This window comes from Festucalex cinctus, chromosome 5 (assembly GCF_051991245.1).
Source record: "Festucalex cinctus isolate MCC-2025b chromosome 5, RoL_Fcin_1.0, whole genome shotgun sequence".
NCBI classification, from domain to species: domain Eukaryota; kingdom Metazoa; phylum Chordata; class Actinopteri; order Syngnathiformes; family Syngnathidae; genus Festucalex; species Festucalex cinctus.
The window spans coordinates 28,680,564-28,700,084 of record NC_135415.1 but is presented as its reverse complement, the minus strand read 5'-3'; the positions used below and the strand labels follow the sequence as shown (position 1 = coordinate 28,700,084).

Genomic DNA, 19,521 nt, shown 5'->3' with positions numbered 1-19,521 from the left:
ATTCAAAACAAAATGCAAATGCTTTTAAATGTAAAAATGTAACAACAATGCTCTTTTTCCATACCTATGATAAAGGTCTTTTATAGTCATGCTTTCGAAAATCTTGTTCTGACACTGCATGTTCTTTTATTAAGCTTTTTTTTTTTTTTTTTTCTCCCCCTTCTGTAGCCTCAATGTTTTGTTTGACGCTATCGGCTGATTCAACTTAAGACGTTCAGAAATTCAGACTAACCGTAAAAAAAGAAAAAGAAAAAAAATACATACATTTAGGTGTATTTGTTTCCCAGTTGTTATATCATTAGCAACTTTAGAATTTGTGTTACTCTATATGCAGAAACTGAAGTGACCAAACCAGGAAAACAGGTTAGCAGGCTTCCCGTGTATGCCACAATTGCTAGCAAGACAATGGGTTGATGACATGACGGTTTGAAGCCAAACTTGTTTAAAAATCTTTACGACTGGTGTCTTTGGGCAAACGTTTACATGTAAATGCGTGTATATTAAAAATATATATATTTAAACACAAACAAAACCTAAACTACGAATATTGTCATCATTGGTACTTGGTAGCTCTGTGGTGACATCAATTGTCTTAAGTAGACATTTAATGTTCACACGTGTTACCGAAGGCAAAAATCCCTCACCACTTTGTGGTTGTAGTAGTAGTAGTAGTTTTTTTTTAAATTGTATTATTATTATTAAGTATCCCAGTTGCCAGGCTGCTAAACTTATTGACTTGTATGAACTGGTCCCCTACCTTTTTCCCCTCCAAGACGTCTGGTTACTGCGTGGATGGAGACCACTGCCCTATAGTGCCTTACAGTACCGAATTCACATCATTAGCAAAACTGGGAACACATTTTATTGACAGCATAAAAGTCAAACTATCCACATGGCCCGGGAGCACATGGACGTCACGGTAGCAGTAATAAGAAAGGAAGTGAATTTTTGCAAGTCCTCTCCAGCTGTCAGACCCTCTCCGCGTCCCATGGGGGGGTTGCCACGGTGACAGGAGGCCACATGTCTTGGGGGCGTCATCTTGCTCAAAAGACCCCATTGTCCTTGTGCTAAGCCGTCTTCACTCTGCCCGACTGCCAGCGACGGTGGCTTCGGCTTCACACCCTTCACTCACACGTCCGAAACACGAGTTTCTACAACGGTACATCATTCTGCCTGCACACTTCAACTGCCAGGTCGCAGGCACGCCAAGTTTGACTCAGTCAATGAGGGCGGGCATATGTTGTTTAAAAAAATAAAATAAAATACAAAGTTGCCCACCTTTTTCTTTTAATAAAATATAATAAACTGACTCACTGAAATGAATTCGCATGTGGCAATATAACACCTTATTCTCCGTTTCGGATCACTCATGACTTTGTGACTATGCAGTACCTCAAAAAGACCGCTGGATGGCACTGAAGTCACGCTGCGTCAATACAGATAGGTGGCGACGGCCCGTCTACCAGATAGGAAAGGTCTTGCCTGGCATTGAACCACAAAACGGGGACCTTGCTGTCCATTAGCAGAGTTGTTCAGGCTTGATGTAAAAGTGGAGCGTCAATGACACTAGGGGCAGTTGCCTACAATGACCCCAGTTCATGGAATTTCTCCCAGTTCCATCTCAATAATACTGCAAATGGTTGATACGTTTTTATTTCAATAGTTCAATTACAAAATTCAAACTCATGAAATGCATAAGAATTATTTGTTCTTTTTTACAAAGCTAATTCCTACCCCTTACTATCATTATAGTCTCACGTAATATTTCAGAGTTTTTTTTTTTTCAATGGTTAACTTTAACTACATGCTCCAGGCATGAACATTGTGTGCATGTTTGTGTGTCTTATGTGGTACACCAATGTAAAGTAAAAGGAGCAGTTGATTCTGCATGGCATTGCTTTTATTGCATTCTTCTGCGTTTCCTCCAGAACTCCAAGTTGACCCAACAGGCTCAGACCGACTCAAAGGCTAATTTGTTTTCGGCGCTATTATTTAGCCCATCCCTCCATTTCTTTTCCATTCATCGAGTAGCCTCTAACCTTGCCTGACAGGTTGCTCCTGCACTGAGGCCGTCTTCATCTATCCACTAAGAGAAAATATTGACTCATTCGGGGGGTCGATTTAGTGACTTCGGAGAGTGGGGGGGTGGGGGGGGGGGTGTGTGGTTGGATATTGATTGAGAGGAGGTCAGCATAAATGATTGGGCTCGCCGTGTATTGAGTCGCTTGCATAGAGGAGCGATGCAAATGATTGGCTCAGGACAAAAGCAATCAGCACTTTCGTCCCATAAAACAACAAGCTTGCAAAATAAATTTAATTATGGACGAAAGAACACACAGAAGGAACAATTGAGCGAACAGGAGCTGTCCAACTAGCAGCAAGTGGTGTCCCTCAAACAGGGTTGGTCGGCAGGACAGTGGAACAGAATTTGCCACGGCGGGTCTTCTTGCTGCTTTCTTTTTTTATCTCAGGTGAGATCCGGGTCACCCAGGCCAGGCCCGTGTCGTTATCCGCGTTGCTTTGGTTCCTGAGGCTGCGGCGCACCGAGCGCTGCCCCCTGCTGGGAGCGCGTTTGAAGACGTCCTCGAAATTAAAGTCAGTCTGCCAGGGGGCCAGGCCACTGTCGGCTGGTGCCGCCTCTTCGGTAGAGTCCTTATTTTTCTTCGGCTGTGTTTCGACTTCCTGTTCAGCTGGTTCCTCTGCCAGCCTCGCCGAGCGCCTCCTGCGTCTCGACACGTTTCGGGCCGGCTGGGTTGTCTCGGGTGACGCGGCTGTCAAAGTCACATTGTTGGTTTGTTCTGAGTTGCTGCCAGTTGGTGGTTCTGATTTTGCATCTGTGCTGGTGGTGTCAGCAACTGGTAGGGTGCGACGTTCTTCAGTGCCAGCCGACACTTGTTCTGATGGGACATCTTTTGGCGCAGCGGTGATCGTAGCGATGTCTTCTTCGCTTGTCTTCCCCTCGGTTTCCATCTGCGACGCCACGCATGGAAGGTTGCCATTTGAAACTCCGGCCTCCTTGAATCTCCCCCGCCTTGTGGCCCCGGGTCTTGGTGAGCACCCGTGCTTTCCCAAGACTTTTTGGCCAGAAGACAATGGAGCGCCTGAGGTACTTTCACCAATAAAAGTGTAGGTCTCAGGGCCGCTGCTTGCAGATTCAACAGATTCGTTCTTCAGGTTTGCACTTTCATCTGCAAGAAATCAACAAGAAAAGAGGACATTCACTACTTCGGCCTCTTTTGGTTTGGCAATTTCAAATGTATTTCATGACAAGAAAAAATGAACAGAAAAGCCACTGTTTGGCATGTTGTTTGAACCGTTACACAATTTTTTTTCAGGATTTTGGGAAAAGTGCATAAAATTTACCTACATTCTATTGCTGCTTACACTGGCCAACATTTATTTATTTTTTTCCAATTTCCTGCTGCATTAGTATTTTTCGTGTGCGTTTATAACTGATTCTATAACATTTTTGGACGCAGATATCAAATCTGCAATTAGTTTTTTTTCCTGAATGCTTCCAAGTTTTCATGCATTCGGCGCGTTTGATATTCTTACATTAGTGGCATTTTATACAGATTTTTAAAAATATATATTTTCACCCAACACCAAGTTTTTCACTCCTTTGCATAGAATTGTCAACATTAGCAGCCTGATTTTCACTTTTGGGAGCACTTTGGCAGTAGTGCAGTAGCCTACAGCACATGCCACGTTGTCCCCGTTGCTTGTCTGCAGTCGTCTAAAATTTCTTATTCATGTAATAATCCAAATTATTTACCCGTAGTTACATGTTGGTACTTTACGGCTACTATTTTAAGTACCAGGTATGAACCAACCAACCAACCCAACCACCCATCCATCCATTTTCTTAACTGCTTGCTCCTCACAAGAGTTGCAGGGGTGCTGGAGTCTATCCCACCTGGCTTCGGGCAGTAGGCGGGGTACACCCTGAACTGGTTGCCAGCCAATCACAGGGCACACAGAGACGAACAACCATCCACACTCACAATCACACCTAGGGACAATTCAGAGCGTTCAATCAACCTGCCATGCATGTCTTTGGAATGTGGGAGGAGACCGGAGTACCCGGAGAAGACCCACGCGGGCACGGGGAGAACTTGCAAACTCCATCCAGGAAGGCCGGAGCCTGGACTCGATCTTGCATCCTCAGAACTGGGAGGCGGACGTGCTAATCAGTCATCCACCGTGCCGCCCTTTAGATAATCATATATTGATAATTTTAAGAAATGTTAATTTAATGCATCATTGTCGTTTGTATTTGAAGAGCCAGTTTTAACTGTCAACTGGGAACGGTTTTAAAATTGTCAATACATGCGGCTTATGTCTCCTTTAAGTCACGAAGAGCAGTAGATCTGAAAAGCTTTTCTCTTCTTAAGCATACCTTTTGTTAGGTCTTAAACATTGTACAAGGTTTCGACGACAAGTGTCCATCTTTTTTTTACCCGCATAGCTGGTGGGGGGACTGCGCTGCGCTTCCGCAGACAGGTGGACCAACAACTCTCTGATGGGACTGAGGCTAGGATTCTTGGACGCGTATTCTCGAGAGCCGTAAAGAGAACGGTTCACCTCCTTCTTCCACCGATTTGCTGACGTGGATTTGCGCAACTGCAGAGACAGAATAAAAATAAATAAATAAATAAATAAATAAATCAGGCCAACACTCAAATCCAAATTTTTTGCCCGAAACTGTGGTTCTTAGGCGGTTGTTAAATAATTTACATTGAATTAATCAAAAGTGCCTCTGTGTAAACTTTCCAATAATATCACGATTGTAAACGCACCTTTTTAGCTACTTGAAAGATGTACTAATTTCGGGGCATGAAAATCCCCTCAAAATGTGCATAACAACACGACAGATAAAGAGAAAAAAAAAAAAAAGACATTCACTTTTCTGACCAGGATCTTTGTAACACAAGCCTGAGTAAACTCGCTTGAATCACCTCAGAAGTCTTGGCAGCGGAGCGTGTCGACCTCCTCACAGGTTTGCTCTCCTCAGGTAGCTAAACGGAGGAGAAAATTGGCAGAAAGATGACAAACAGGATACGGAGCATCTCTCCAGTGCACGCGCACAAGGTGGATACGCTGAAATGTGATTACTTTCACATTCAATGGAATTAAAACAGTCGATCTGTTGGCAGCCGGTTGATAAAGCTGACTGATAAAATGGAAATCGCGTCTGCTAAACGGCGAGATCAGCAGTCATAATACCTTTCTTTTCCGACTACGAGCTGCTGGAAATCCAATTGTAGATTCAGATTCAGCCACTGCCTGCATTGGGAGACATTCAGATTGGTCAAACAAAAAAAAATAATTATTATTATTGTAGGTTTTGAGTTTTTAGGGAATATTTCATGGTGAGCTATCCTGCTGATGCTGGGAACCTTCTGAACCATTTGTTTTTGTTCGACATTAAAACAAAGAAAAGTGAAAGTTTAAAGGGATCGTTCGGCTTTTTTAACATGAATCTCAATTTGATCCTCACCTCCCGTGTGTGCGATCAGCACTGACTTTACCCCTGACGCCTGAAGTTGTTTGCCTTTTCGGCGGAAGTATCAGCTAGCTGGCTGCAGTGCGTCGGTTAGCGTTCTACAGGGCGCCGCGCAGTGATACGGACGAACAGAAAAGTAGTGGCCGGTGGTAATGGCGTCTTGACTTTATTCAGAAAAGAGTATTGTGATGGAGATGTATCACGCTTTTGAAAACAAATAGTGTTTAGAAGAAAAACGCTTTATTTCCGAGACCCCAGCCAGCTTGCTGGACTATTTTCCTCTCGTCCAACGCCGAACCAGAACGCGTGTCACAGAACGCTGTCAGGGGTAAGTCAGTGCTGATCGCACACACGGGAGGTGAGGACCAAATTGAGATTCATGTTAAAAAAGCCGAACGATCCCTTTAAGATTTCAGCTATTTTTAAATTTTGGGTGTAAAAATGTTAACTGTAGAAAACTATAGGGAGCTATGGGATTTACTTGTTTAAGTTTGCATTTCACTTTTTAAGATGTACTGATAACTTTAAGACATTACATCATAATCAAGATTGGCATTTGTATTTTAAAATTTTTTGATGCCAATACCCCCCCCATTTTTTTATTTTTTAACTGAAAATGACTATCGGCCCTAAATATTGGTTGTCAACCAACTTGATTTCTAATAATCAGCATCGGTATTGGCCCTGAAAAAAAAACAAACATATCGGTCTGTCTTTATCCTTAAATGCTCACTGTATTTTATGAAATTTGCTGCCATTACTCCAGATGGTGGTTTGAACTGCAACTTTTCTTTGGCTTTTGAGACATTTGTTTTCATAAAAAAGTATACTTCTAAAAAAAACAAAAAAAAAACATGCACAGGTTTTGGGATACTAGTGCACATTGAAGGTCAAATGACAACTAGGGCTGCACAATATACTGAAAAAATATCGATATCGCGATATTGTCCCTTGCAATATGCATAGACGCATATGTCGCAAGACATGCAATAAGTTCCATATGGAATTTGATGCTTTTATCTGAATTTGACCAGTCAGACGCTAACTAAAATGTGCATCGCCATCCAACAGTTGAACATTAGCAAGAGATAATATGTAAAGAGACAAATATGTCAATAATAATGTACAGCAGACCTTTTTTTCCCGGTTCCTCAATCTAGCCGCAGCCTCAGGTTGTTTCTCCTCTGGCAAAGATGGAAGCGCTTTCACGACATTTGATTGGCAGGCTGGACTCGTCTCAGACTTCACTTCTAAAGGAAACCGTTCAATGAAATCTCTTGCTTAACTACCAATATAAATACAATTGGACGTAGAAAGTAGAAAAATTATAATCTTAACACTTTCTCAATGCATTGCATCTGTAAAAGGATAAATGAGGTTTTACCTGTTGTTACCACTGGAGAAAGAGCCTCCTCAACGAAAGCATCATTTAAATTCAGCTGAGCATAATTGATCAATTCTGAATAAATACATAGAAAAAAAAATTCAAGTTATGCATTCTACTGACTTCATACTAATCAATTGTCAATAAAATACAATGTCCAACCTGTATCAGTCATAACTGCAGAGTCACTGTCTTCTCTTGAAGGAAAAACAATCTAGACACATAAAAAGAAAAAAGCACATTCAACTTAATTTCTCTCATAGCATAACCAGTGATTCCGTTATAAGTCACTCAGTGGCGGCGCTCCATGCAGGAAAACTGTTGCCGTAAAGTTAAGCTCGGAAAGCAAAATTGAAGATTGAGTCTTGTTCTAATCTCTTCTGTTTTGCAGAAAAAGCCAAATATCGGGACCCCGGACCTTCCATGGAGTTGGGTTCACCGTACTTAATACTTATTAATGGGGAAATTGTTTGGGGCCAGTATTGATTCATTGATTTATTGAATAGGAAATTAAGGTTAGAAAAAATTGGTGATTTTCACATCAGAATCTGAGCAATTTTCTAATACTGTATTTAAAAAAAAAAAGCTTGGTAACATACCCTTTTAAACTCCTTCACTCCATCTTCTGCCACATGCAGCAGTCTGTTGCTATGCGAGGGAGCAAGCACTGGGGAGGCACCAAATGCACTGCCGAGGCCAGGCTGGGCTTGCGCGGTGCAAGATTCATCCCTCTGCGGTGTCTTCAAAGCCGAGTTCGGCTTTAAGATCCCACCCGGCGTGGAGGCTTGAACTGGCGTTCCCCCTTTCCGCAATGGGGTGCTGGGAGGCAGTTGCCTATCAAAGTACTCGGGGGAAAGCGGACATCCAAAATGCACGTGCTTTTTCTTCTTCTTTGTTGCGGATGCCTCAGAGGAGTCGCTTTGCTCTGTGTGCACAAGAATGATGAAAACTGGAGGCATTCGAGAGATTATCAGCTGCACACACATTTTATAAGTACAATAACATGACAAATAAATAAATAAATAAATAATATATATCTATGGGTTTCTTCTTTAGTCTTACTTGATGGCCATGGTCCTTTGTTGACACTGTCACTGCCTTCTGCCACGGGTTCTTTATCTCCCTGTGGGCACAACAAAATACTTTCACAGCTAAAGGACACCAAAATGGCTGCACTTTTTTTAATTGAACTGAGAGAAGCAGACACCAATTTAATAACAGCAATCAAGGGAGTCTATGGTCAGAGTGATAATACCTCCTGGCCACTCCCATTTAAGTGAAGGTTTGGAGTGTGTGCTTCTTTAATCTGCACTTCACAGTTGTTGACGGGGCCCACACGACGCTTCTTGCTGGGTGCGGGAGACACCCATCGATCATGGTTCTCTTTCCCCTTTTCTTGGCTGTACTCGTCTGAAATGAAAAAAAAAAAAAAGGAAGCCAATGGAAACGTTTTGAAGAGACACAAAAACAACATTTGGCTCTTTTTGGCCAAAAGAGTTTGTGGCATGCCAGCATACAAAATTGTGAGTGTTTGTCTTCCTGTATTCTAACTACTTCAAATTGTAGTTGCATAGAGAGGCATATGAACTAAAAGCTGGTTTATACTTCTAGGGATGTAACGATAAGCGTGATATCGTGATATTAAAACTGCCACAATATCGTCGTCATCATATTCACGATATTTAAATGCAACACATCTGTAAAAAAGGTTGATTTCCATTCTTGCAGTTCTAGCACCCTCTGGTGGCTAGTTTTTATTTTATTTTTTCAGTGCAATTTAATTTTCATTAGGGATGTTGTGGCCCTTCTATGTTTAAAATCTTGGTTAATTGTCAGATAATAGGGAACGTAATATGCCCGTGAAGCAAGCCATTATGTCGAGGAACTCAATATGTGCGTGTATTAACAACATAAAACATAACAATAATAATAACATAACATTTATGTAATGTACAAAAGCACAATATTGTGACCTTTTTTTAAATATCGCCGACCTCCCCACAATATCGAGATAATTATCGTATCGTGAGCTTCATATCGTGATAATATTGTATCGCGATGTTTGGATATCGTTTCATCCCTAGCGTTTAGCGGCGCTAACGGCAAGCAGCGGTGGGCTGGCGAGAGCTGACGGATTACTTTTCAAAGGCAGTTTAATAGTCGTAAATGACGCTAAACACTTTGATGACAATCTGATAAGTTGTTGTTGTTGTTGTTCCTCCTGATCACTTTATCAAATCGGGTGTACTCAAATGTGCCGTTTCAGTCCACAAAATTGCTACGCCTCATAGTAATAATAAATAATAAAGCATAACGTGCTTATTTCTCAACCAATTTTCATTATTTATTTATTTTTTATCGTCAATGCATACTATTCTGCTAGTATATTACATTTGACACTGGAGCCCAAAGCTATGTTGACTTTTATTCCCAGTTCCCTTGTTGTGATTGTAGTGTATTTTTTTTTCCGTCTCATGAATAAACATTGCTTGTGCAGACACTTCTCTCCCACAGAGTTGGGCTTGCACTATGGATTAACGCACTGTTTTTGTACGGTGCTCCAAACGTGTAGAAATCTTCGCAACTGATCACTGCTGAGAAATGAAACTTTTAATACTGTTAGCGATGACTTACTAGACAGATAATCTCTTGTCTTCGTGCATCCTCCAGTGTTGTCACCCTGTCTTGGCATCAGATCACAGACCTCGCTCTCCTCCACACCCATCAGGCTCTGGAAGGAAGCTATTTTCTGCTTCAGGGTGGATGTTGCCCGGAGAAGGAAGGGGCTACCTTTGACAAGCTGCTGAGAGTTCAGATAGGGGACACAACAAATCTTCTTAGCATTTCAACATGAATGACAAAACATGTGCAGTACATGTGTGAGTTTACTGATTGAAGATCGCTAAGTTTTAATTTTTTTTTTTAATTATGTATACTGAATTTATGTATTTATAAATACAGTGTTTACATGTCATGTTTCATGCAAGTTGGGTATGTTGAGTGGTAAATTGTAACTAGTAGAAAAATATTAAAAGGCTTCATTTGCGTTTATCTTAAGATCCTGTAATATATAATAGATCTGATATTGTTCATTATAATTAACCTTATGTTGGGTACAAAATAAAAAAATTAAAAAAATAAATCGCACATGATATCGCAATCACATTTTTGGGGGGATAAAAAACAACAACAACAAAAAAAAAAAAAACGCAATTAGATTATTTTCCATAATCGTTCAGCCCGAGTGATAACACTAATCCTTAGTCGATTGCTTGAAATGTGACAAAGTATAAACGTAAAGATCATCAAAAGATTGCTAAAATTACTTCACAAAACACTGACGCGGCTTCTCACCTCTGGAGTTTGACAATGTGAAGAATTCTTCATTCTTTGTTGTGCAATGAAGCGGATGAGCGAGTTTGTTTCTGGTGAGCCCCTCACACCTACACTTGACCTTCTTCTTGCCTTTAGTTGAGCCAAACGAGACTTTTCTGGCGCACAAGACAAGGATTAGTCAAATTTTCCTTCTTAAAAATATATTGTGCACGTGACGTGAACTTACCTTTGCTTTCTGATGGCGTCGGCCTGAAACTATGGACATTAATGCCGAACTGAGAAGGTGTGACTTTCATAAAATCAAGAGGCTTCCTTAAAACACATGCAGAATTGTCTTCTGAAGGGGAAAACATTTCCCTCTGCTCCGTCTCCTTGTCCACGATGGCCATCTGCTCACCTGCCATCTGCATAAAATATAATTTTAACTACAATACTACCACTTGTCTGTTATGCATTTTTTACCGAATATAGTGGCAAACTATGAATTCAAATCTGTTGATTCGTCAAAGGTAATAGAGAAAATAAATTATCTTAACAGGGTGCAGCAATGCAGATGTGAGAGCAAGCTAGCTAACTCAAAGCCTCGTATTTTAATTCACAACTGAAGATGTTTGAGAAACAGTACAGCCATAATGGAATTATCATTATTAAATTCAAACATAAAAAAAATGACTGGACTAGTTTAGCGTTCGTTTATGTGACCTCGAGACGTTAAGTGACTGGAGCTAGGCCTACTTTCAACAAGCACGCTCCATACAAACGTAACGTTGCAAAAATAAAAGGGGGTGCCTATCATGAACGAATATGTATGCACAGAACCGAAACAAACCTGTGGTTGAGAAAACAAGGCAACGCCAATATCGATTAATTTAAAACAATACAGTATACAAATCCAAGAATTTCAAATTACGCTCCACGACAACGCCGCGCGTTGCATTAAAATCCTTCCGCAGAAAACGTGATCTCAAAGTCTTAAACGCCTAAAAATATATATATATACATATACTGTCTCGTTTTACTATAAAATGCAGCTAGGTTAATCAGGAATACCACACGTTAGTTTTGTTAAAAGGGCTCAAAATAACGATATAACAACACGTTTATATCGTCAAAGTACTAACTTCTCAGCGCATTTGCCCGAGCAAAACAGGAACTAGTTTCTTATGAATCGCCCAATAGGAACACGGCGATGTATCACGTGACTCCAGAAACGGCTCCGTTTCCTGTTCCTGTTTCCTGTATTTTGATACATCAGATGACGTCTCATCAACTCCTGAACACTCTGAGGAAGAGCTTTTACAACAGCATTAAACTCTTTGAATTTTTATTATAAAGATTTATTTTTAGATTTATTTTATTTCCATACATTCCTTAAGTCATTTGATTTTAAAGATTGAAATGAGATTCAAATGAGAAAAATCTAAGAGTTCCAATCCTCCCTCTGTTCTCTTCATTTTAAGAATTTGCTTTGCTCTTTCAGCAGTTCTGTGCCATTCCATAATAGTAATTTTTATGCAAGAGAGCCATTTGCAATGAAATAAAACAGTGTTTTTTTTTTGTTTTTTGTTTTTTTGTTTGCCTCAAACTCTTTGACGTTGGGATCTTTAATACATACATGCATTGAGAAATGTATTATGAAAAATGAAATATATTAAGAGCATGTATTTTGCACATATATATGCATTTTCCGATCTCTAAAATATCATTTTTGTCTTACACATGGTTAACCGTTAGGCATTATTGTGACCCGTTTTGGGCTTTTTGATGGTTCTGACCAAGTCATTTCAAAATAACATAAGAAGTGCATGTTCCTATTTGGTCCTTGTAACACTCGTGAAAAATTATATCTAAATTATATATAACTATAGAACAATCAAAACATCATTGCTTTGGCGCCATCTGGTGGCATCTTTGTGCTAAGAAAAGACTGGTGCAGCGCGACTTGATCACGGACTATTATGGACTGTCATGTCGCTTACTCGCCGTTGGGAGAAGTGAAGACACCGACGGCCATCTTATGTTGCCACTCACGAAGGCCGCTTAACTTGAATAGCCTATATTGATTTCTCTGCGGCGTATTAAACACATTATTTTCTGCAGATACGATGAAAATGCCACCGTGTATGACATACAGTTGTATCAATAAGTCTGGGAGAAGGACTACATTATTTTTTTTATGGGAGAGACTTCTTTTCTTTTATAAGGTTTATTCCAGGTGCTACTCAATGATTCGTCTATCAACAATCATGTAAACGTAACGCCCATCAAGAAAAAAAATCGCTGTGAAATGTAAACCTAATCTCTGTAAATCACAATTCACATAATGTTGATATAATTTTCTCTGAATGGTCGATGCAAACAGTGAAGTTCGCTCTTTGAGAGGCTCTCATTACTCCATGCAGGGATCCGAGCAGAAAACCCAAATAACACGGGTTTCAATGAGAAAAATAGCATAAATTGTTTGTCAGTAAGGTGGCACGGTGTTGACTGGTTGTGGTTTGTGTTTGTGTGTTTTGGGTTTTGCATCATTCCTAGCTTAGGTTGGGAGTGTTTGGTCATTAGCGGCACATTTGCCTTTGGCACATCTGCACATGCCGTATTTATAATTTATGTGCAATGGACTCATACCCTGCTGCTTTCATTCTGCTCAATGTCATATTGTCTCTTGCAAATGTGTACATTGAAGCTGACACCTTCTTGGCAAATAATTGAAAGCAGTCAATGGTCAGAGTGTTAATACCTCCTTGTCATCCTGCATGATTCAAGTGGAGGAAAGCAGCTTCTCTTATCTTCGCTTCGCAGCCTCCGAGTTGCCCCACGCGGCGTTTCTTCGTGGGCACAGGTGACATCGCTGGCGTATTGTTATCTTTCCCTTCTTCCTGGTTCTTACCAACTGAAGTGACAAATCCACAGATTGAAAAGGCACGCAAACACAAGCGAGAACAGTCGACATAAGAAACAGAGCATCAAATCAAATCAAATTATATCAATAGATTTAAGATATTGACACATTTTCTCCAGAGCTTCCCCCCACATTAAAAAACCCCCCAAACAAAAACCATTAATTCAAGACTTGTGTGAATTTGAATTGGTACTAGTCCAGCCTTTTGGCCAAAGTCAGTTGGGACAGGCTCCAGTTAGCCACGACAATAACAAAGACAACTGACATAGAAAAGAGATGCATGAGATTAGCATAAACCTTAATTTATGATGCTATTATAATGATTGTACTGTACTTTTTTTGTGATTTCTATATAGAAATGTTCCTAGCAGGCAGGGCTGGACTGGCACAAAAAAACAAAACAAAACAAAACAAAATAAAATTAATGGACTACTCCCTCTAAATTGTGGTTCGTTTTCTTGGAGTAAAACGGGGAAAAAAATTATAGCTATTCATCTGTGCCAAAAAACGGCGTCCTACCGGTTATCCACCCTGTGCCACATGGCTAGTCCAGCTCTGCTAGCAGGTGAAAAAAAAAAAAAAAGTCAGCTGGCGTTGTATTCTTTTTTTGCATCAATTATGATGTAATGTCGACATTCAGCCATTGGTGTACATTTTTTTTTAAAATTATTATTTTACACAGTCTATCATTGATTCATCGTGTTTAATTAAACGTCTGACTAGACAGAGGTCAGCGCTAGCTTAGCAGTGTGTGAATATATAACTGTCAAAAGACCTCACATTATTCTTTTGTTTAATTAATGGCTAAATTAATTAATTCAGAGCCAGTTGACTTATTTGATTGAATCAATGATTACCTGATTTGGCTCGAATCAGCTGGCAAATCAGTGTTCATTAGTGTTACATTTCAGCGCATGTCATATAAATGTAACTTGTGACAGAATATTGAATTTTAAATGTTGCTATTATTATTATTATTATTTTTATCAGCAAAAAGGATTTGTGGAGTTAGAATATAACCACATCCCACTAAATCGGCCAGTTTGAGACTAAATGCCCAGTTTGCACTAATAATACATGAATATATTTACATGTGATGTTTGTAGTTCATCTAACCCGGGCATGTTTTTTTTTTTTTTTTTTGACAGGCGGGCTTTGTAAACAGATGGGAACGAATGCCTCACATCTGTGCAATCTGTCGACTCAACGGGCAAAACTTGAGTGCTGCCTACTCTTCACAAAATCGCACAAATGATTCACCAAAACTGAAAAGATACTGGATAATATTCACGACAGTCGCAACAACGCGTTCACCTTTGTGCTCTGGAGTGAAACTCTGGATAGAAAACCCAAAACAGAGAAAAAGAAGAAAATCGAGCAGAATCCTCTTCTATGGATCTTCATGTTCTCTCTTTTGCGTCTGTCTCCTGGTCATCAATGCATGTGGGTTGAGTGGCCATTAGCAAAAATAACCCTCCGAAAACAACATTTTTAAAGAAAGACCGGAAGTAACAAAAGTACAAATACTTTCTTACTGTATGCGGGTCGATTTTCAAGTTTTCTGTACTCAAGTATATTTTTTTTACTGATAACTGTTTGCCACTATTCCCTATTTTTGAACACATATCACTGTACGTGCAGCACCTTTTGTTAAAATGGGCTAATGGACTTATTTATATGATACAAAGCAAGTTTGATGTGATCCAATAACACAGTGCAACTTAATTAAAGAATGAAATGAAATGACTTAGGTCATTTATTTTAGGAGGGTGATGATATTTAACATACAATAATTATTTGGTGACTGACAGTAAACAGCTTGAAGCCTCTTTTTTTTTTTTTTTTCAAAATAATAATTATTCACTTTCTGCCATCATACATAAGTCAAAGCAAAAATAACCGAATAACAGCTTGTATCTCAAAGAACACTTAAGGGGAGTCACTCATATGGTTCGCCATTTCTGATGAAACAATCACATGATGTAGCTTTTATTTAAAAAAAAAATAAAATAAATAAAATTGGGCATTGTAATTTAATAGATCTTTAGCACTGCCACCATTTTCAATTCTATCAAAATTGAATTTAGGGTTGCTTAATAAACAAACAGTACCTCCAAACAAGTGTGGCAATTCCAACAAAAAACACACACACATACAACTCATTGTAGATCTCTTTTTTTTATTTGTGTATATAGAATGTATATACACACATATAAAAAATAAGGGTGTATGTACAATGATAATAAATATCAACGTGTTTGTACAGCAAATAAGTTACTTAACATTACTTTAAGAACAAACGTAAAAGATCAATAAGATACAAGCAAAACTAGGTCAACCGGAATGAACACAATTGAAAATACCGCACTGGAGTGGTTATGGCAAACAAATGTGAAGTTTGAAGACTTCGAAGTCATGCATTTTACTCCAGCAAAAGACCTCGACTTGTTTAATCATTCTTTGATGTTTTTTCTTCTTTCTTCAAAATGCAAAGTAAAGCCTGATAACAAAACGGAAAACTCGATAAGACATGATAAAGTACCAGTGTATTCAAAGAATGTGTCAAAGTATTGACTACCATCAGGTGCACACATTCTCGCACTGATCTGTTGAAATCAAAAAAGCGTCATATTTGGTTTTTGGCAGCGAACAAATTAAATAATGATTTTGGTATGTCGGTGAGCCTTCAGAGAGCGGAGCAAAAGATCAGGTCCAGGAGATCACTGCTGACAAGTAAACAGGAAACAAACAGGAAATCCATTAGCCTGAAGCCATTTTCTTTTTTTCTTCCTTGAGGGAACATTTGGCTGCAGTTAAAATATTCAGAAAGCTTGCAGACATCAGCTCAGTGTTGCAAAGTGGACGGACAGCTGAATATTGATCTGCTTCAAAAAAATAACTTAGGGGAAAAAAAAAACAACAACAGAAAAACATCTGCAGTCTACTTTGGCTCACCCAAAGGTGAAGTGACACATGGAACACAGCCATGACACAAAATCCTTTCTTTGAACCATAAAATCAACTTTTTCATCTTTTTTTTTTCTCCAAAGAGAGAAATTAGTTTTTTACAATACTGTATCTTATCAAAAATGAAAAAAAAAAAAAAAGCTCAATCCCCCCCAAAAAAAAAAAAAAAAAAAAAGCTTTTGTACAAGGATGATTGAAATGTACAGTCCGAGCTTCCGCTGTTGCTCATGCAATACGTTGGTCTGACGGCCGAGTACCTCGTTGACCATGGGGGTGGGGGGTGCGTGTGGGGGGGGGGGGGGGGGGGTGTCATTGGGGTACGAGACATTTTACACCCTTGTCCACAGTGCGTTGAACAGCTGAATAGTTACTTCTTGCGTTGCAATGCAGACAAGTCACCCCCCCAAAAAATCACCCTGTTGGGAAAAAAAGAGAGAAAATGTGGAAGACTAAGTAACAGTGCAAAAAAAAAAAAAAAAAAAAAAAAGGTCAATTGTTCTGGAATAAAAAGTCAGAAATTACCTGTAACCGATTCAGAGATCCTGTCCCATTGCAGCCAATCAACTTGGAAATAATAATTCCATCCTTCACCACGACGTCCACGATGCAACAAAACCCCAACTTGGGTCTCTGGGTATCGGTAACGGAGGGGGGGAAATCCACGATGTCCTGTCGCAATACTGTAGTCCGGGCTTGTTGACATTCAAAGCATTTGGCGTGGTCGTTTCCTTCTTTGCAGCGCAAAAAGTTGCCCGCTGTCAACCGATACGAAAACGTAAAGCACTTTTTTGAAACATCCACAGCGGTCGCAACAGGTGAGGGTTCAACTTACATTCTCCATGCTTGTTGGCTTTGTCTTGTTGAAAAGTTTTTTTTTTGTCTTATTGCTGAATTGCCAATCACATTTTTTTTTCTTTTTCCAAGGGAATGAGCAAATATCCACAACAGCTGATCCGACACGTGTATTTTCAACAACATGTGGTTCTCATGCACTTTTAGTACACTGAAGGTGCTTTGAAGGTCACCGTGCAGCCTGGAATGTAAGCACTTGTTCTTCACAAAGGTCACTTGACGACCCCTTGAAGGCTGCAGTGGCCCTCAAGAAATACAAAAAAACAAACAAAAAAAACTTCTTAATTCCACAAAGGAGAACAACAACAACAACAACAAAAGAAATTGGGGCACAACATTTAGAGAGGATGTCCTTCGTTGGGAAACTCCCACTTCACTTCATTAGCTCTCTCATTGTCTCTCACGTCTTCAAAGAGCTCCTCATACGCAAAAATATGATTGTTGTCTTGCTTCAACGTTAATTAGCCTCCTTGGCTCACCATTACAAATATGGCGAGGCTAGCTTCCACTTTTAAGTGCAGTACAAGCTGGGGAAAAAAAAAATAAATAAAAAATAAAAATAAAAAAAAAATAAAAAAAAACGACTCCTAGGAACAGGAATTGCTGTTGCCATCCATCAACTTGGTCCGCCCAACGTATAATGCCATTGGTTCAATTAGCATGCCCACGTTGTACTCCCGTGTAAAATGCTTGTTAGCACAGTGGAAGCAGAAATAGTCCAAGACTCACAATAATGATGTGAGTGCGTGTTGGCAAACCATGGGTGTGAGTGTCTATATTTTTTAACATGCTATAAATGTCTACGGTGAGCCAAACAGGCATTGGCAGGGTGAGGGAAAGAGCATCGGTACGTGACGACGACGTGTCACTGAACGAGAGAGCATCCTCAAAAGGAAGGAGGTAGCTTGGTTGTTTTGATTTTTTTTCTTTTTCTCCCCCAAACTCGAGGGAAGGAAGCCGGCGGAGAAAAAGGCCTTAGACTGACGACTCCTCCGGATTGGCGTCCGGCAGCACGCTCCTCTGCTGCAGCGTGCGCCTCAGCTCTTCTTTGAACGGGCTTGAGTAGTCGTTCCCACCCATGCCCAGGCCGCCGGCGCCGGCGCCGCCGCCGCCAACGCAAGCCCCGCTAGCCCTCTCCTCCCCTGCTGAGCTCAGGTTCAGGCGAATGTAGCCGTTGCTACCCGAGCCTCGGATGTTGGTGAGACTGAGCCGGCTGGGGGAGTGGATGGGCTGGCCCGGGATGGCGCTGGGTGACGCCGTGCCGCTGACGCTGGCGGGCCCCAGGGCGTGGCCGGGAACAATTTTAAGCGAGCCGTCCGAGTAGTAGTAATTGGCGCCCGTCTCCCAGAAGCGGTCCTCGTCGCTGGGCATTTTGCTGGGCACAAAAGTGGGCGGCTCCTTCGGGAGGGTGATGGGATAGACCAGGGTGCTTTCCAGCGGCTTCATGTCGGCTCCCTTCCCGAGGGCCAGCTTCAGCCTCCTGCGCAGGTAGAGCGCCGCGACCAAGAGCAGGAGGCAGGCGGCGCCGAGCGTGATGACCAGCACCCAGAACAGCCCCATGCTGCTGTCCGGCGCTCGAGCTTCCATGAAGACGGGGGCGCTAGCGACCACCGCCACCTGGTAGCGCTCCGTTTGAAACTTCACGCCCTGCTCCTCGGAATAGCAGACGTAGCGGCCCGCTTGGATCTGACCCGCTTCGGGGACGACGAGCGCCTTGAGCGTGCGGTCGAAGCGCGGCCCGCCGGCCTCGGGGTCGCCGAGGAGGAGCTCGCGGTCGTTGACGACCCAGAAGGGCTGAGCCAGGTTGGAGATCAGCTGGCAGGGGAGCACCATGTCGGACCCCACCACCACCGTCACGTTGCGAAGGCGAGAGTGCTCTACAGACAGACAGAAACGGAGCAGGGAGACGGGAGAAATGGTTTCAAATTTACCGTATTTTTCGGATTGTACGTCGCTCCGGATTATAAATCGCACCAGCCAAAAAAACGCATCATTAAGAAGGTAAAAACATATATAAGTCGCACTGGAGTAGAAGCCGCATTTTTGGGGGAAATTTATTTGGTAAAATCCAACACCAAAAACATACGTCATCTTGAAAGGCAATTTAAAATAAAAATAAAAGAGAGAACAACAGGCTGAATAAGCGTACGGTATACTAACGTTACATGACTGACATGCCTGCTAATGTCAGTAACGACGTAACATATTAAGAGTTTGTAGCGAGCAGTGACGGGAGTCGGAGGCGGAGTGTTGAAGGGCGGAGCCAAAGGCTGGCGTTTTATTGACATCAGCTTCTGAGGTCTTAACAGCAACTCCCCACTCAGCTAGAAGCTAACAGGCTAACTCCCCTTTTCCACATAACAAAACCTTCGTCCCAACGTTCCGTGGGTGAATTATGTTCCCATCACTACAAGTTATTCATATAACTCTCGCATAAAGAACATGCTAACTAACAAGTTTACCAAACTATCAGTTTCACTCCCAATCACTAAATCCAATGAAATCTTCATCCTCGAGGCGAGACGATGCGGCGCTTCCTCTTCTACCGGCAATGTTGAAATTATCAACACAGGC

The 19,521-nt window shown here is 41.1% G+C and overlaps 2 protein-coding genes across 6 annotated transcripts in view; both read right to left on the bottom strand.

Annotated features, from left to right (window-relative positions):
- Positions 1–1,637: 1,637 nt before the first annotated feature.
- On the bottom strand, positions 1,638–11,458 carry cdca2 (cell division cycle associated 2). Of its 4 annotated transcripts, none has more exons than XM_077522812.1 (14): positions 11,348–11,458; positions 10,453–10,630; positions 10,245–10,381; positions 9,525–9,693; positions 8,146–8,300; positions 7,953–8,013; positions 7,490–7,815; positions 7,053–7,104; positions 6,891–6,965; positions 6,641–6,756; positions 5,227–5,286; positions 4,959–5,018; positions 4,461–4,623; positions 1,638–3,188 (listed from the first exon to the last, which is right to left on the bottom strand). In XM_077522812.1, the coding sequence occupies exons 2-14, from the start codon at positions 10,628–10,630 to the stop codon at positions 2,392–2,394; spliced, it is 2,349 nt and encodes a 782-aa protein (XP_077378938.1). In that variant the 5' UTR covers positions 11,348–11,458; the 3' UTR covers positions 1,638–2,391. The 4 variants fall into 4 exon arrangements, with proteins under 4 accessions (XP_077378938.1, XP_077378937.1, XP_077378940.1 ...); XM_077522811.1 differs by lacking the exon at positions 11,348–11,458 and adding an exon at positions 11,056–11,341; XM_077522814.1 differs by lacking the exon at positions 11,348–11,458 and adding an exon at positions 11,056–11,341 and having other exon boundaries at positions 6,641–6,753.
- Positions 11,459–15,287: 3,829 nt separating this feature from the next.
- Positions 15,288–19,521, bottom strand: part of sema4c (sema domain, immunoglobulin domain (Ig), transmembrane domain (TM) and short cytoplasmic domain, (semaphorin) 4C) — a 104,819-nt gene continuing 100,585 nt past the window's right edge. For both annotated transcript variants that reach the window (XM_077522751.1, XM_077522752.1), the window contains 3 exons: positions 16,928–18,824; positions 16,618–16,850; positions 15,288–16,511 (listed from right to left, as the gene is read on the bottom strand). In XM_077522751.1, coding sequence (XP_077378877.1) covers positions 17,923–18,824 — 902 coding nt within the window. In that variant the 3' untranslated portion in view covers positions 15,288–16,511; positions 16,618–16,850; positions 16,928–17,922. The remainder of the gene's footprint in view (positions 16,512–16,617; positions 16,851–16,927; positions 18,825–19,521) is intronic.

Coding starts and splice junctions, on each gene's coding strand:
- cdca2 (XM_077522812.1), bottom strand. CDS start 10,630: ATGGCAGGTGAGCAGATGGCCATCGTGGACAAGGAGACGGAGCAGAGG. Junction 7,816..7,952: donor CAAAGGACCATGGCCATCAA/GTAAGACTAAAG, acceptor TTGTGCACACAG/AGCAAAGCGACTCCTCTGAG. Junction 5,287..6,640: donor TGAGGAACCGGGAAAAAAAG/GTCTGCTGTACA, acceptor CTCCCAATGCAG/GCAGTGGCTGAATCTGAATC.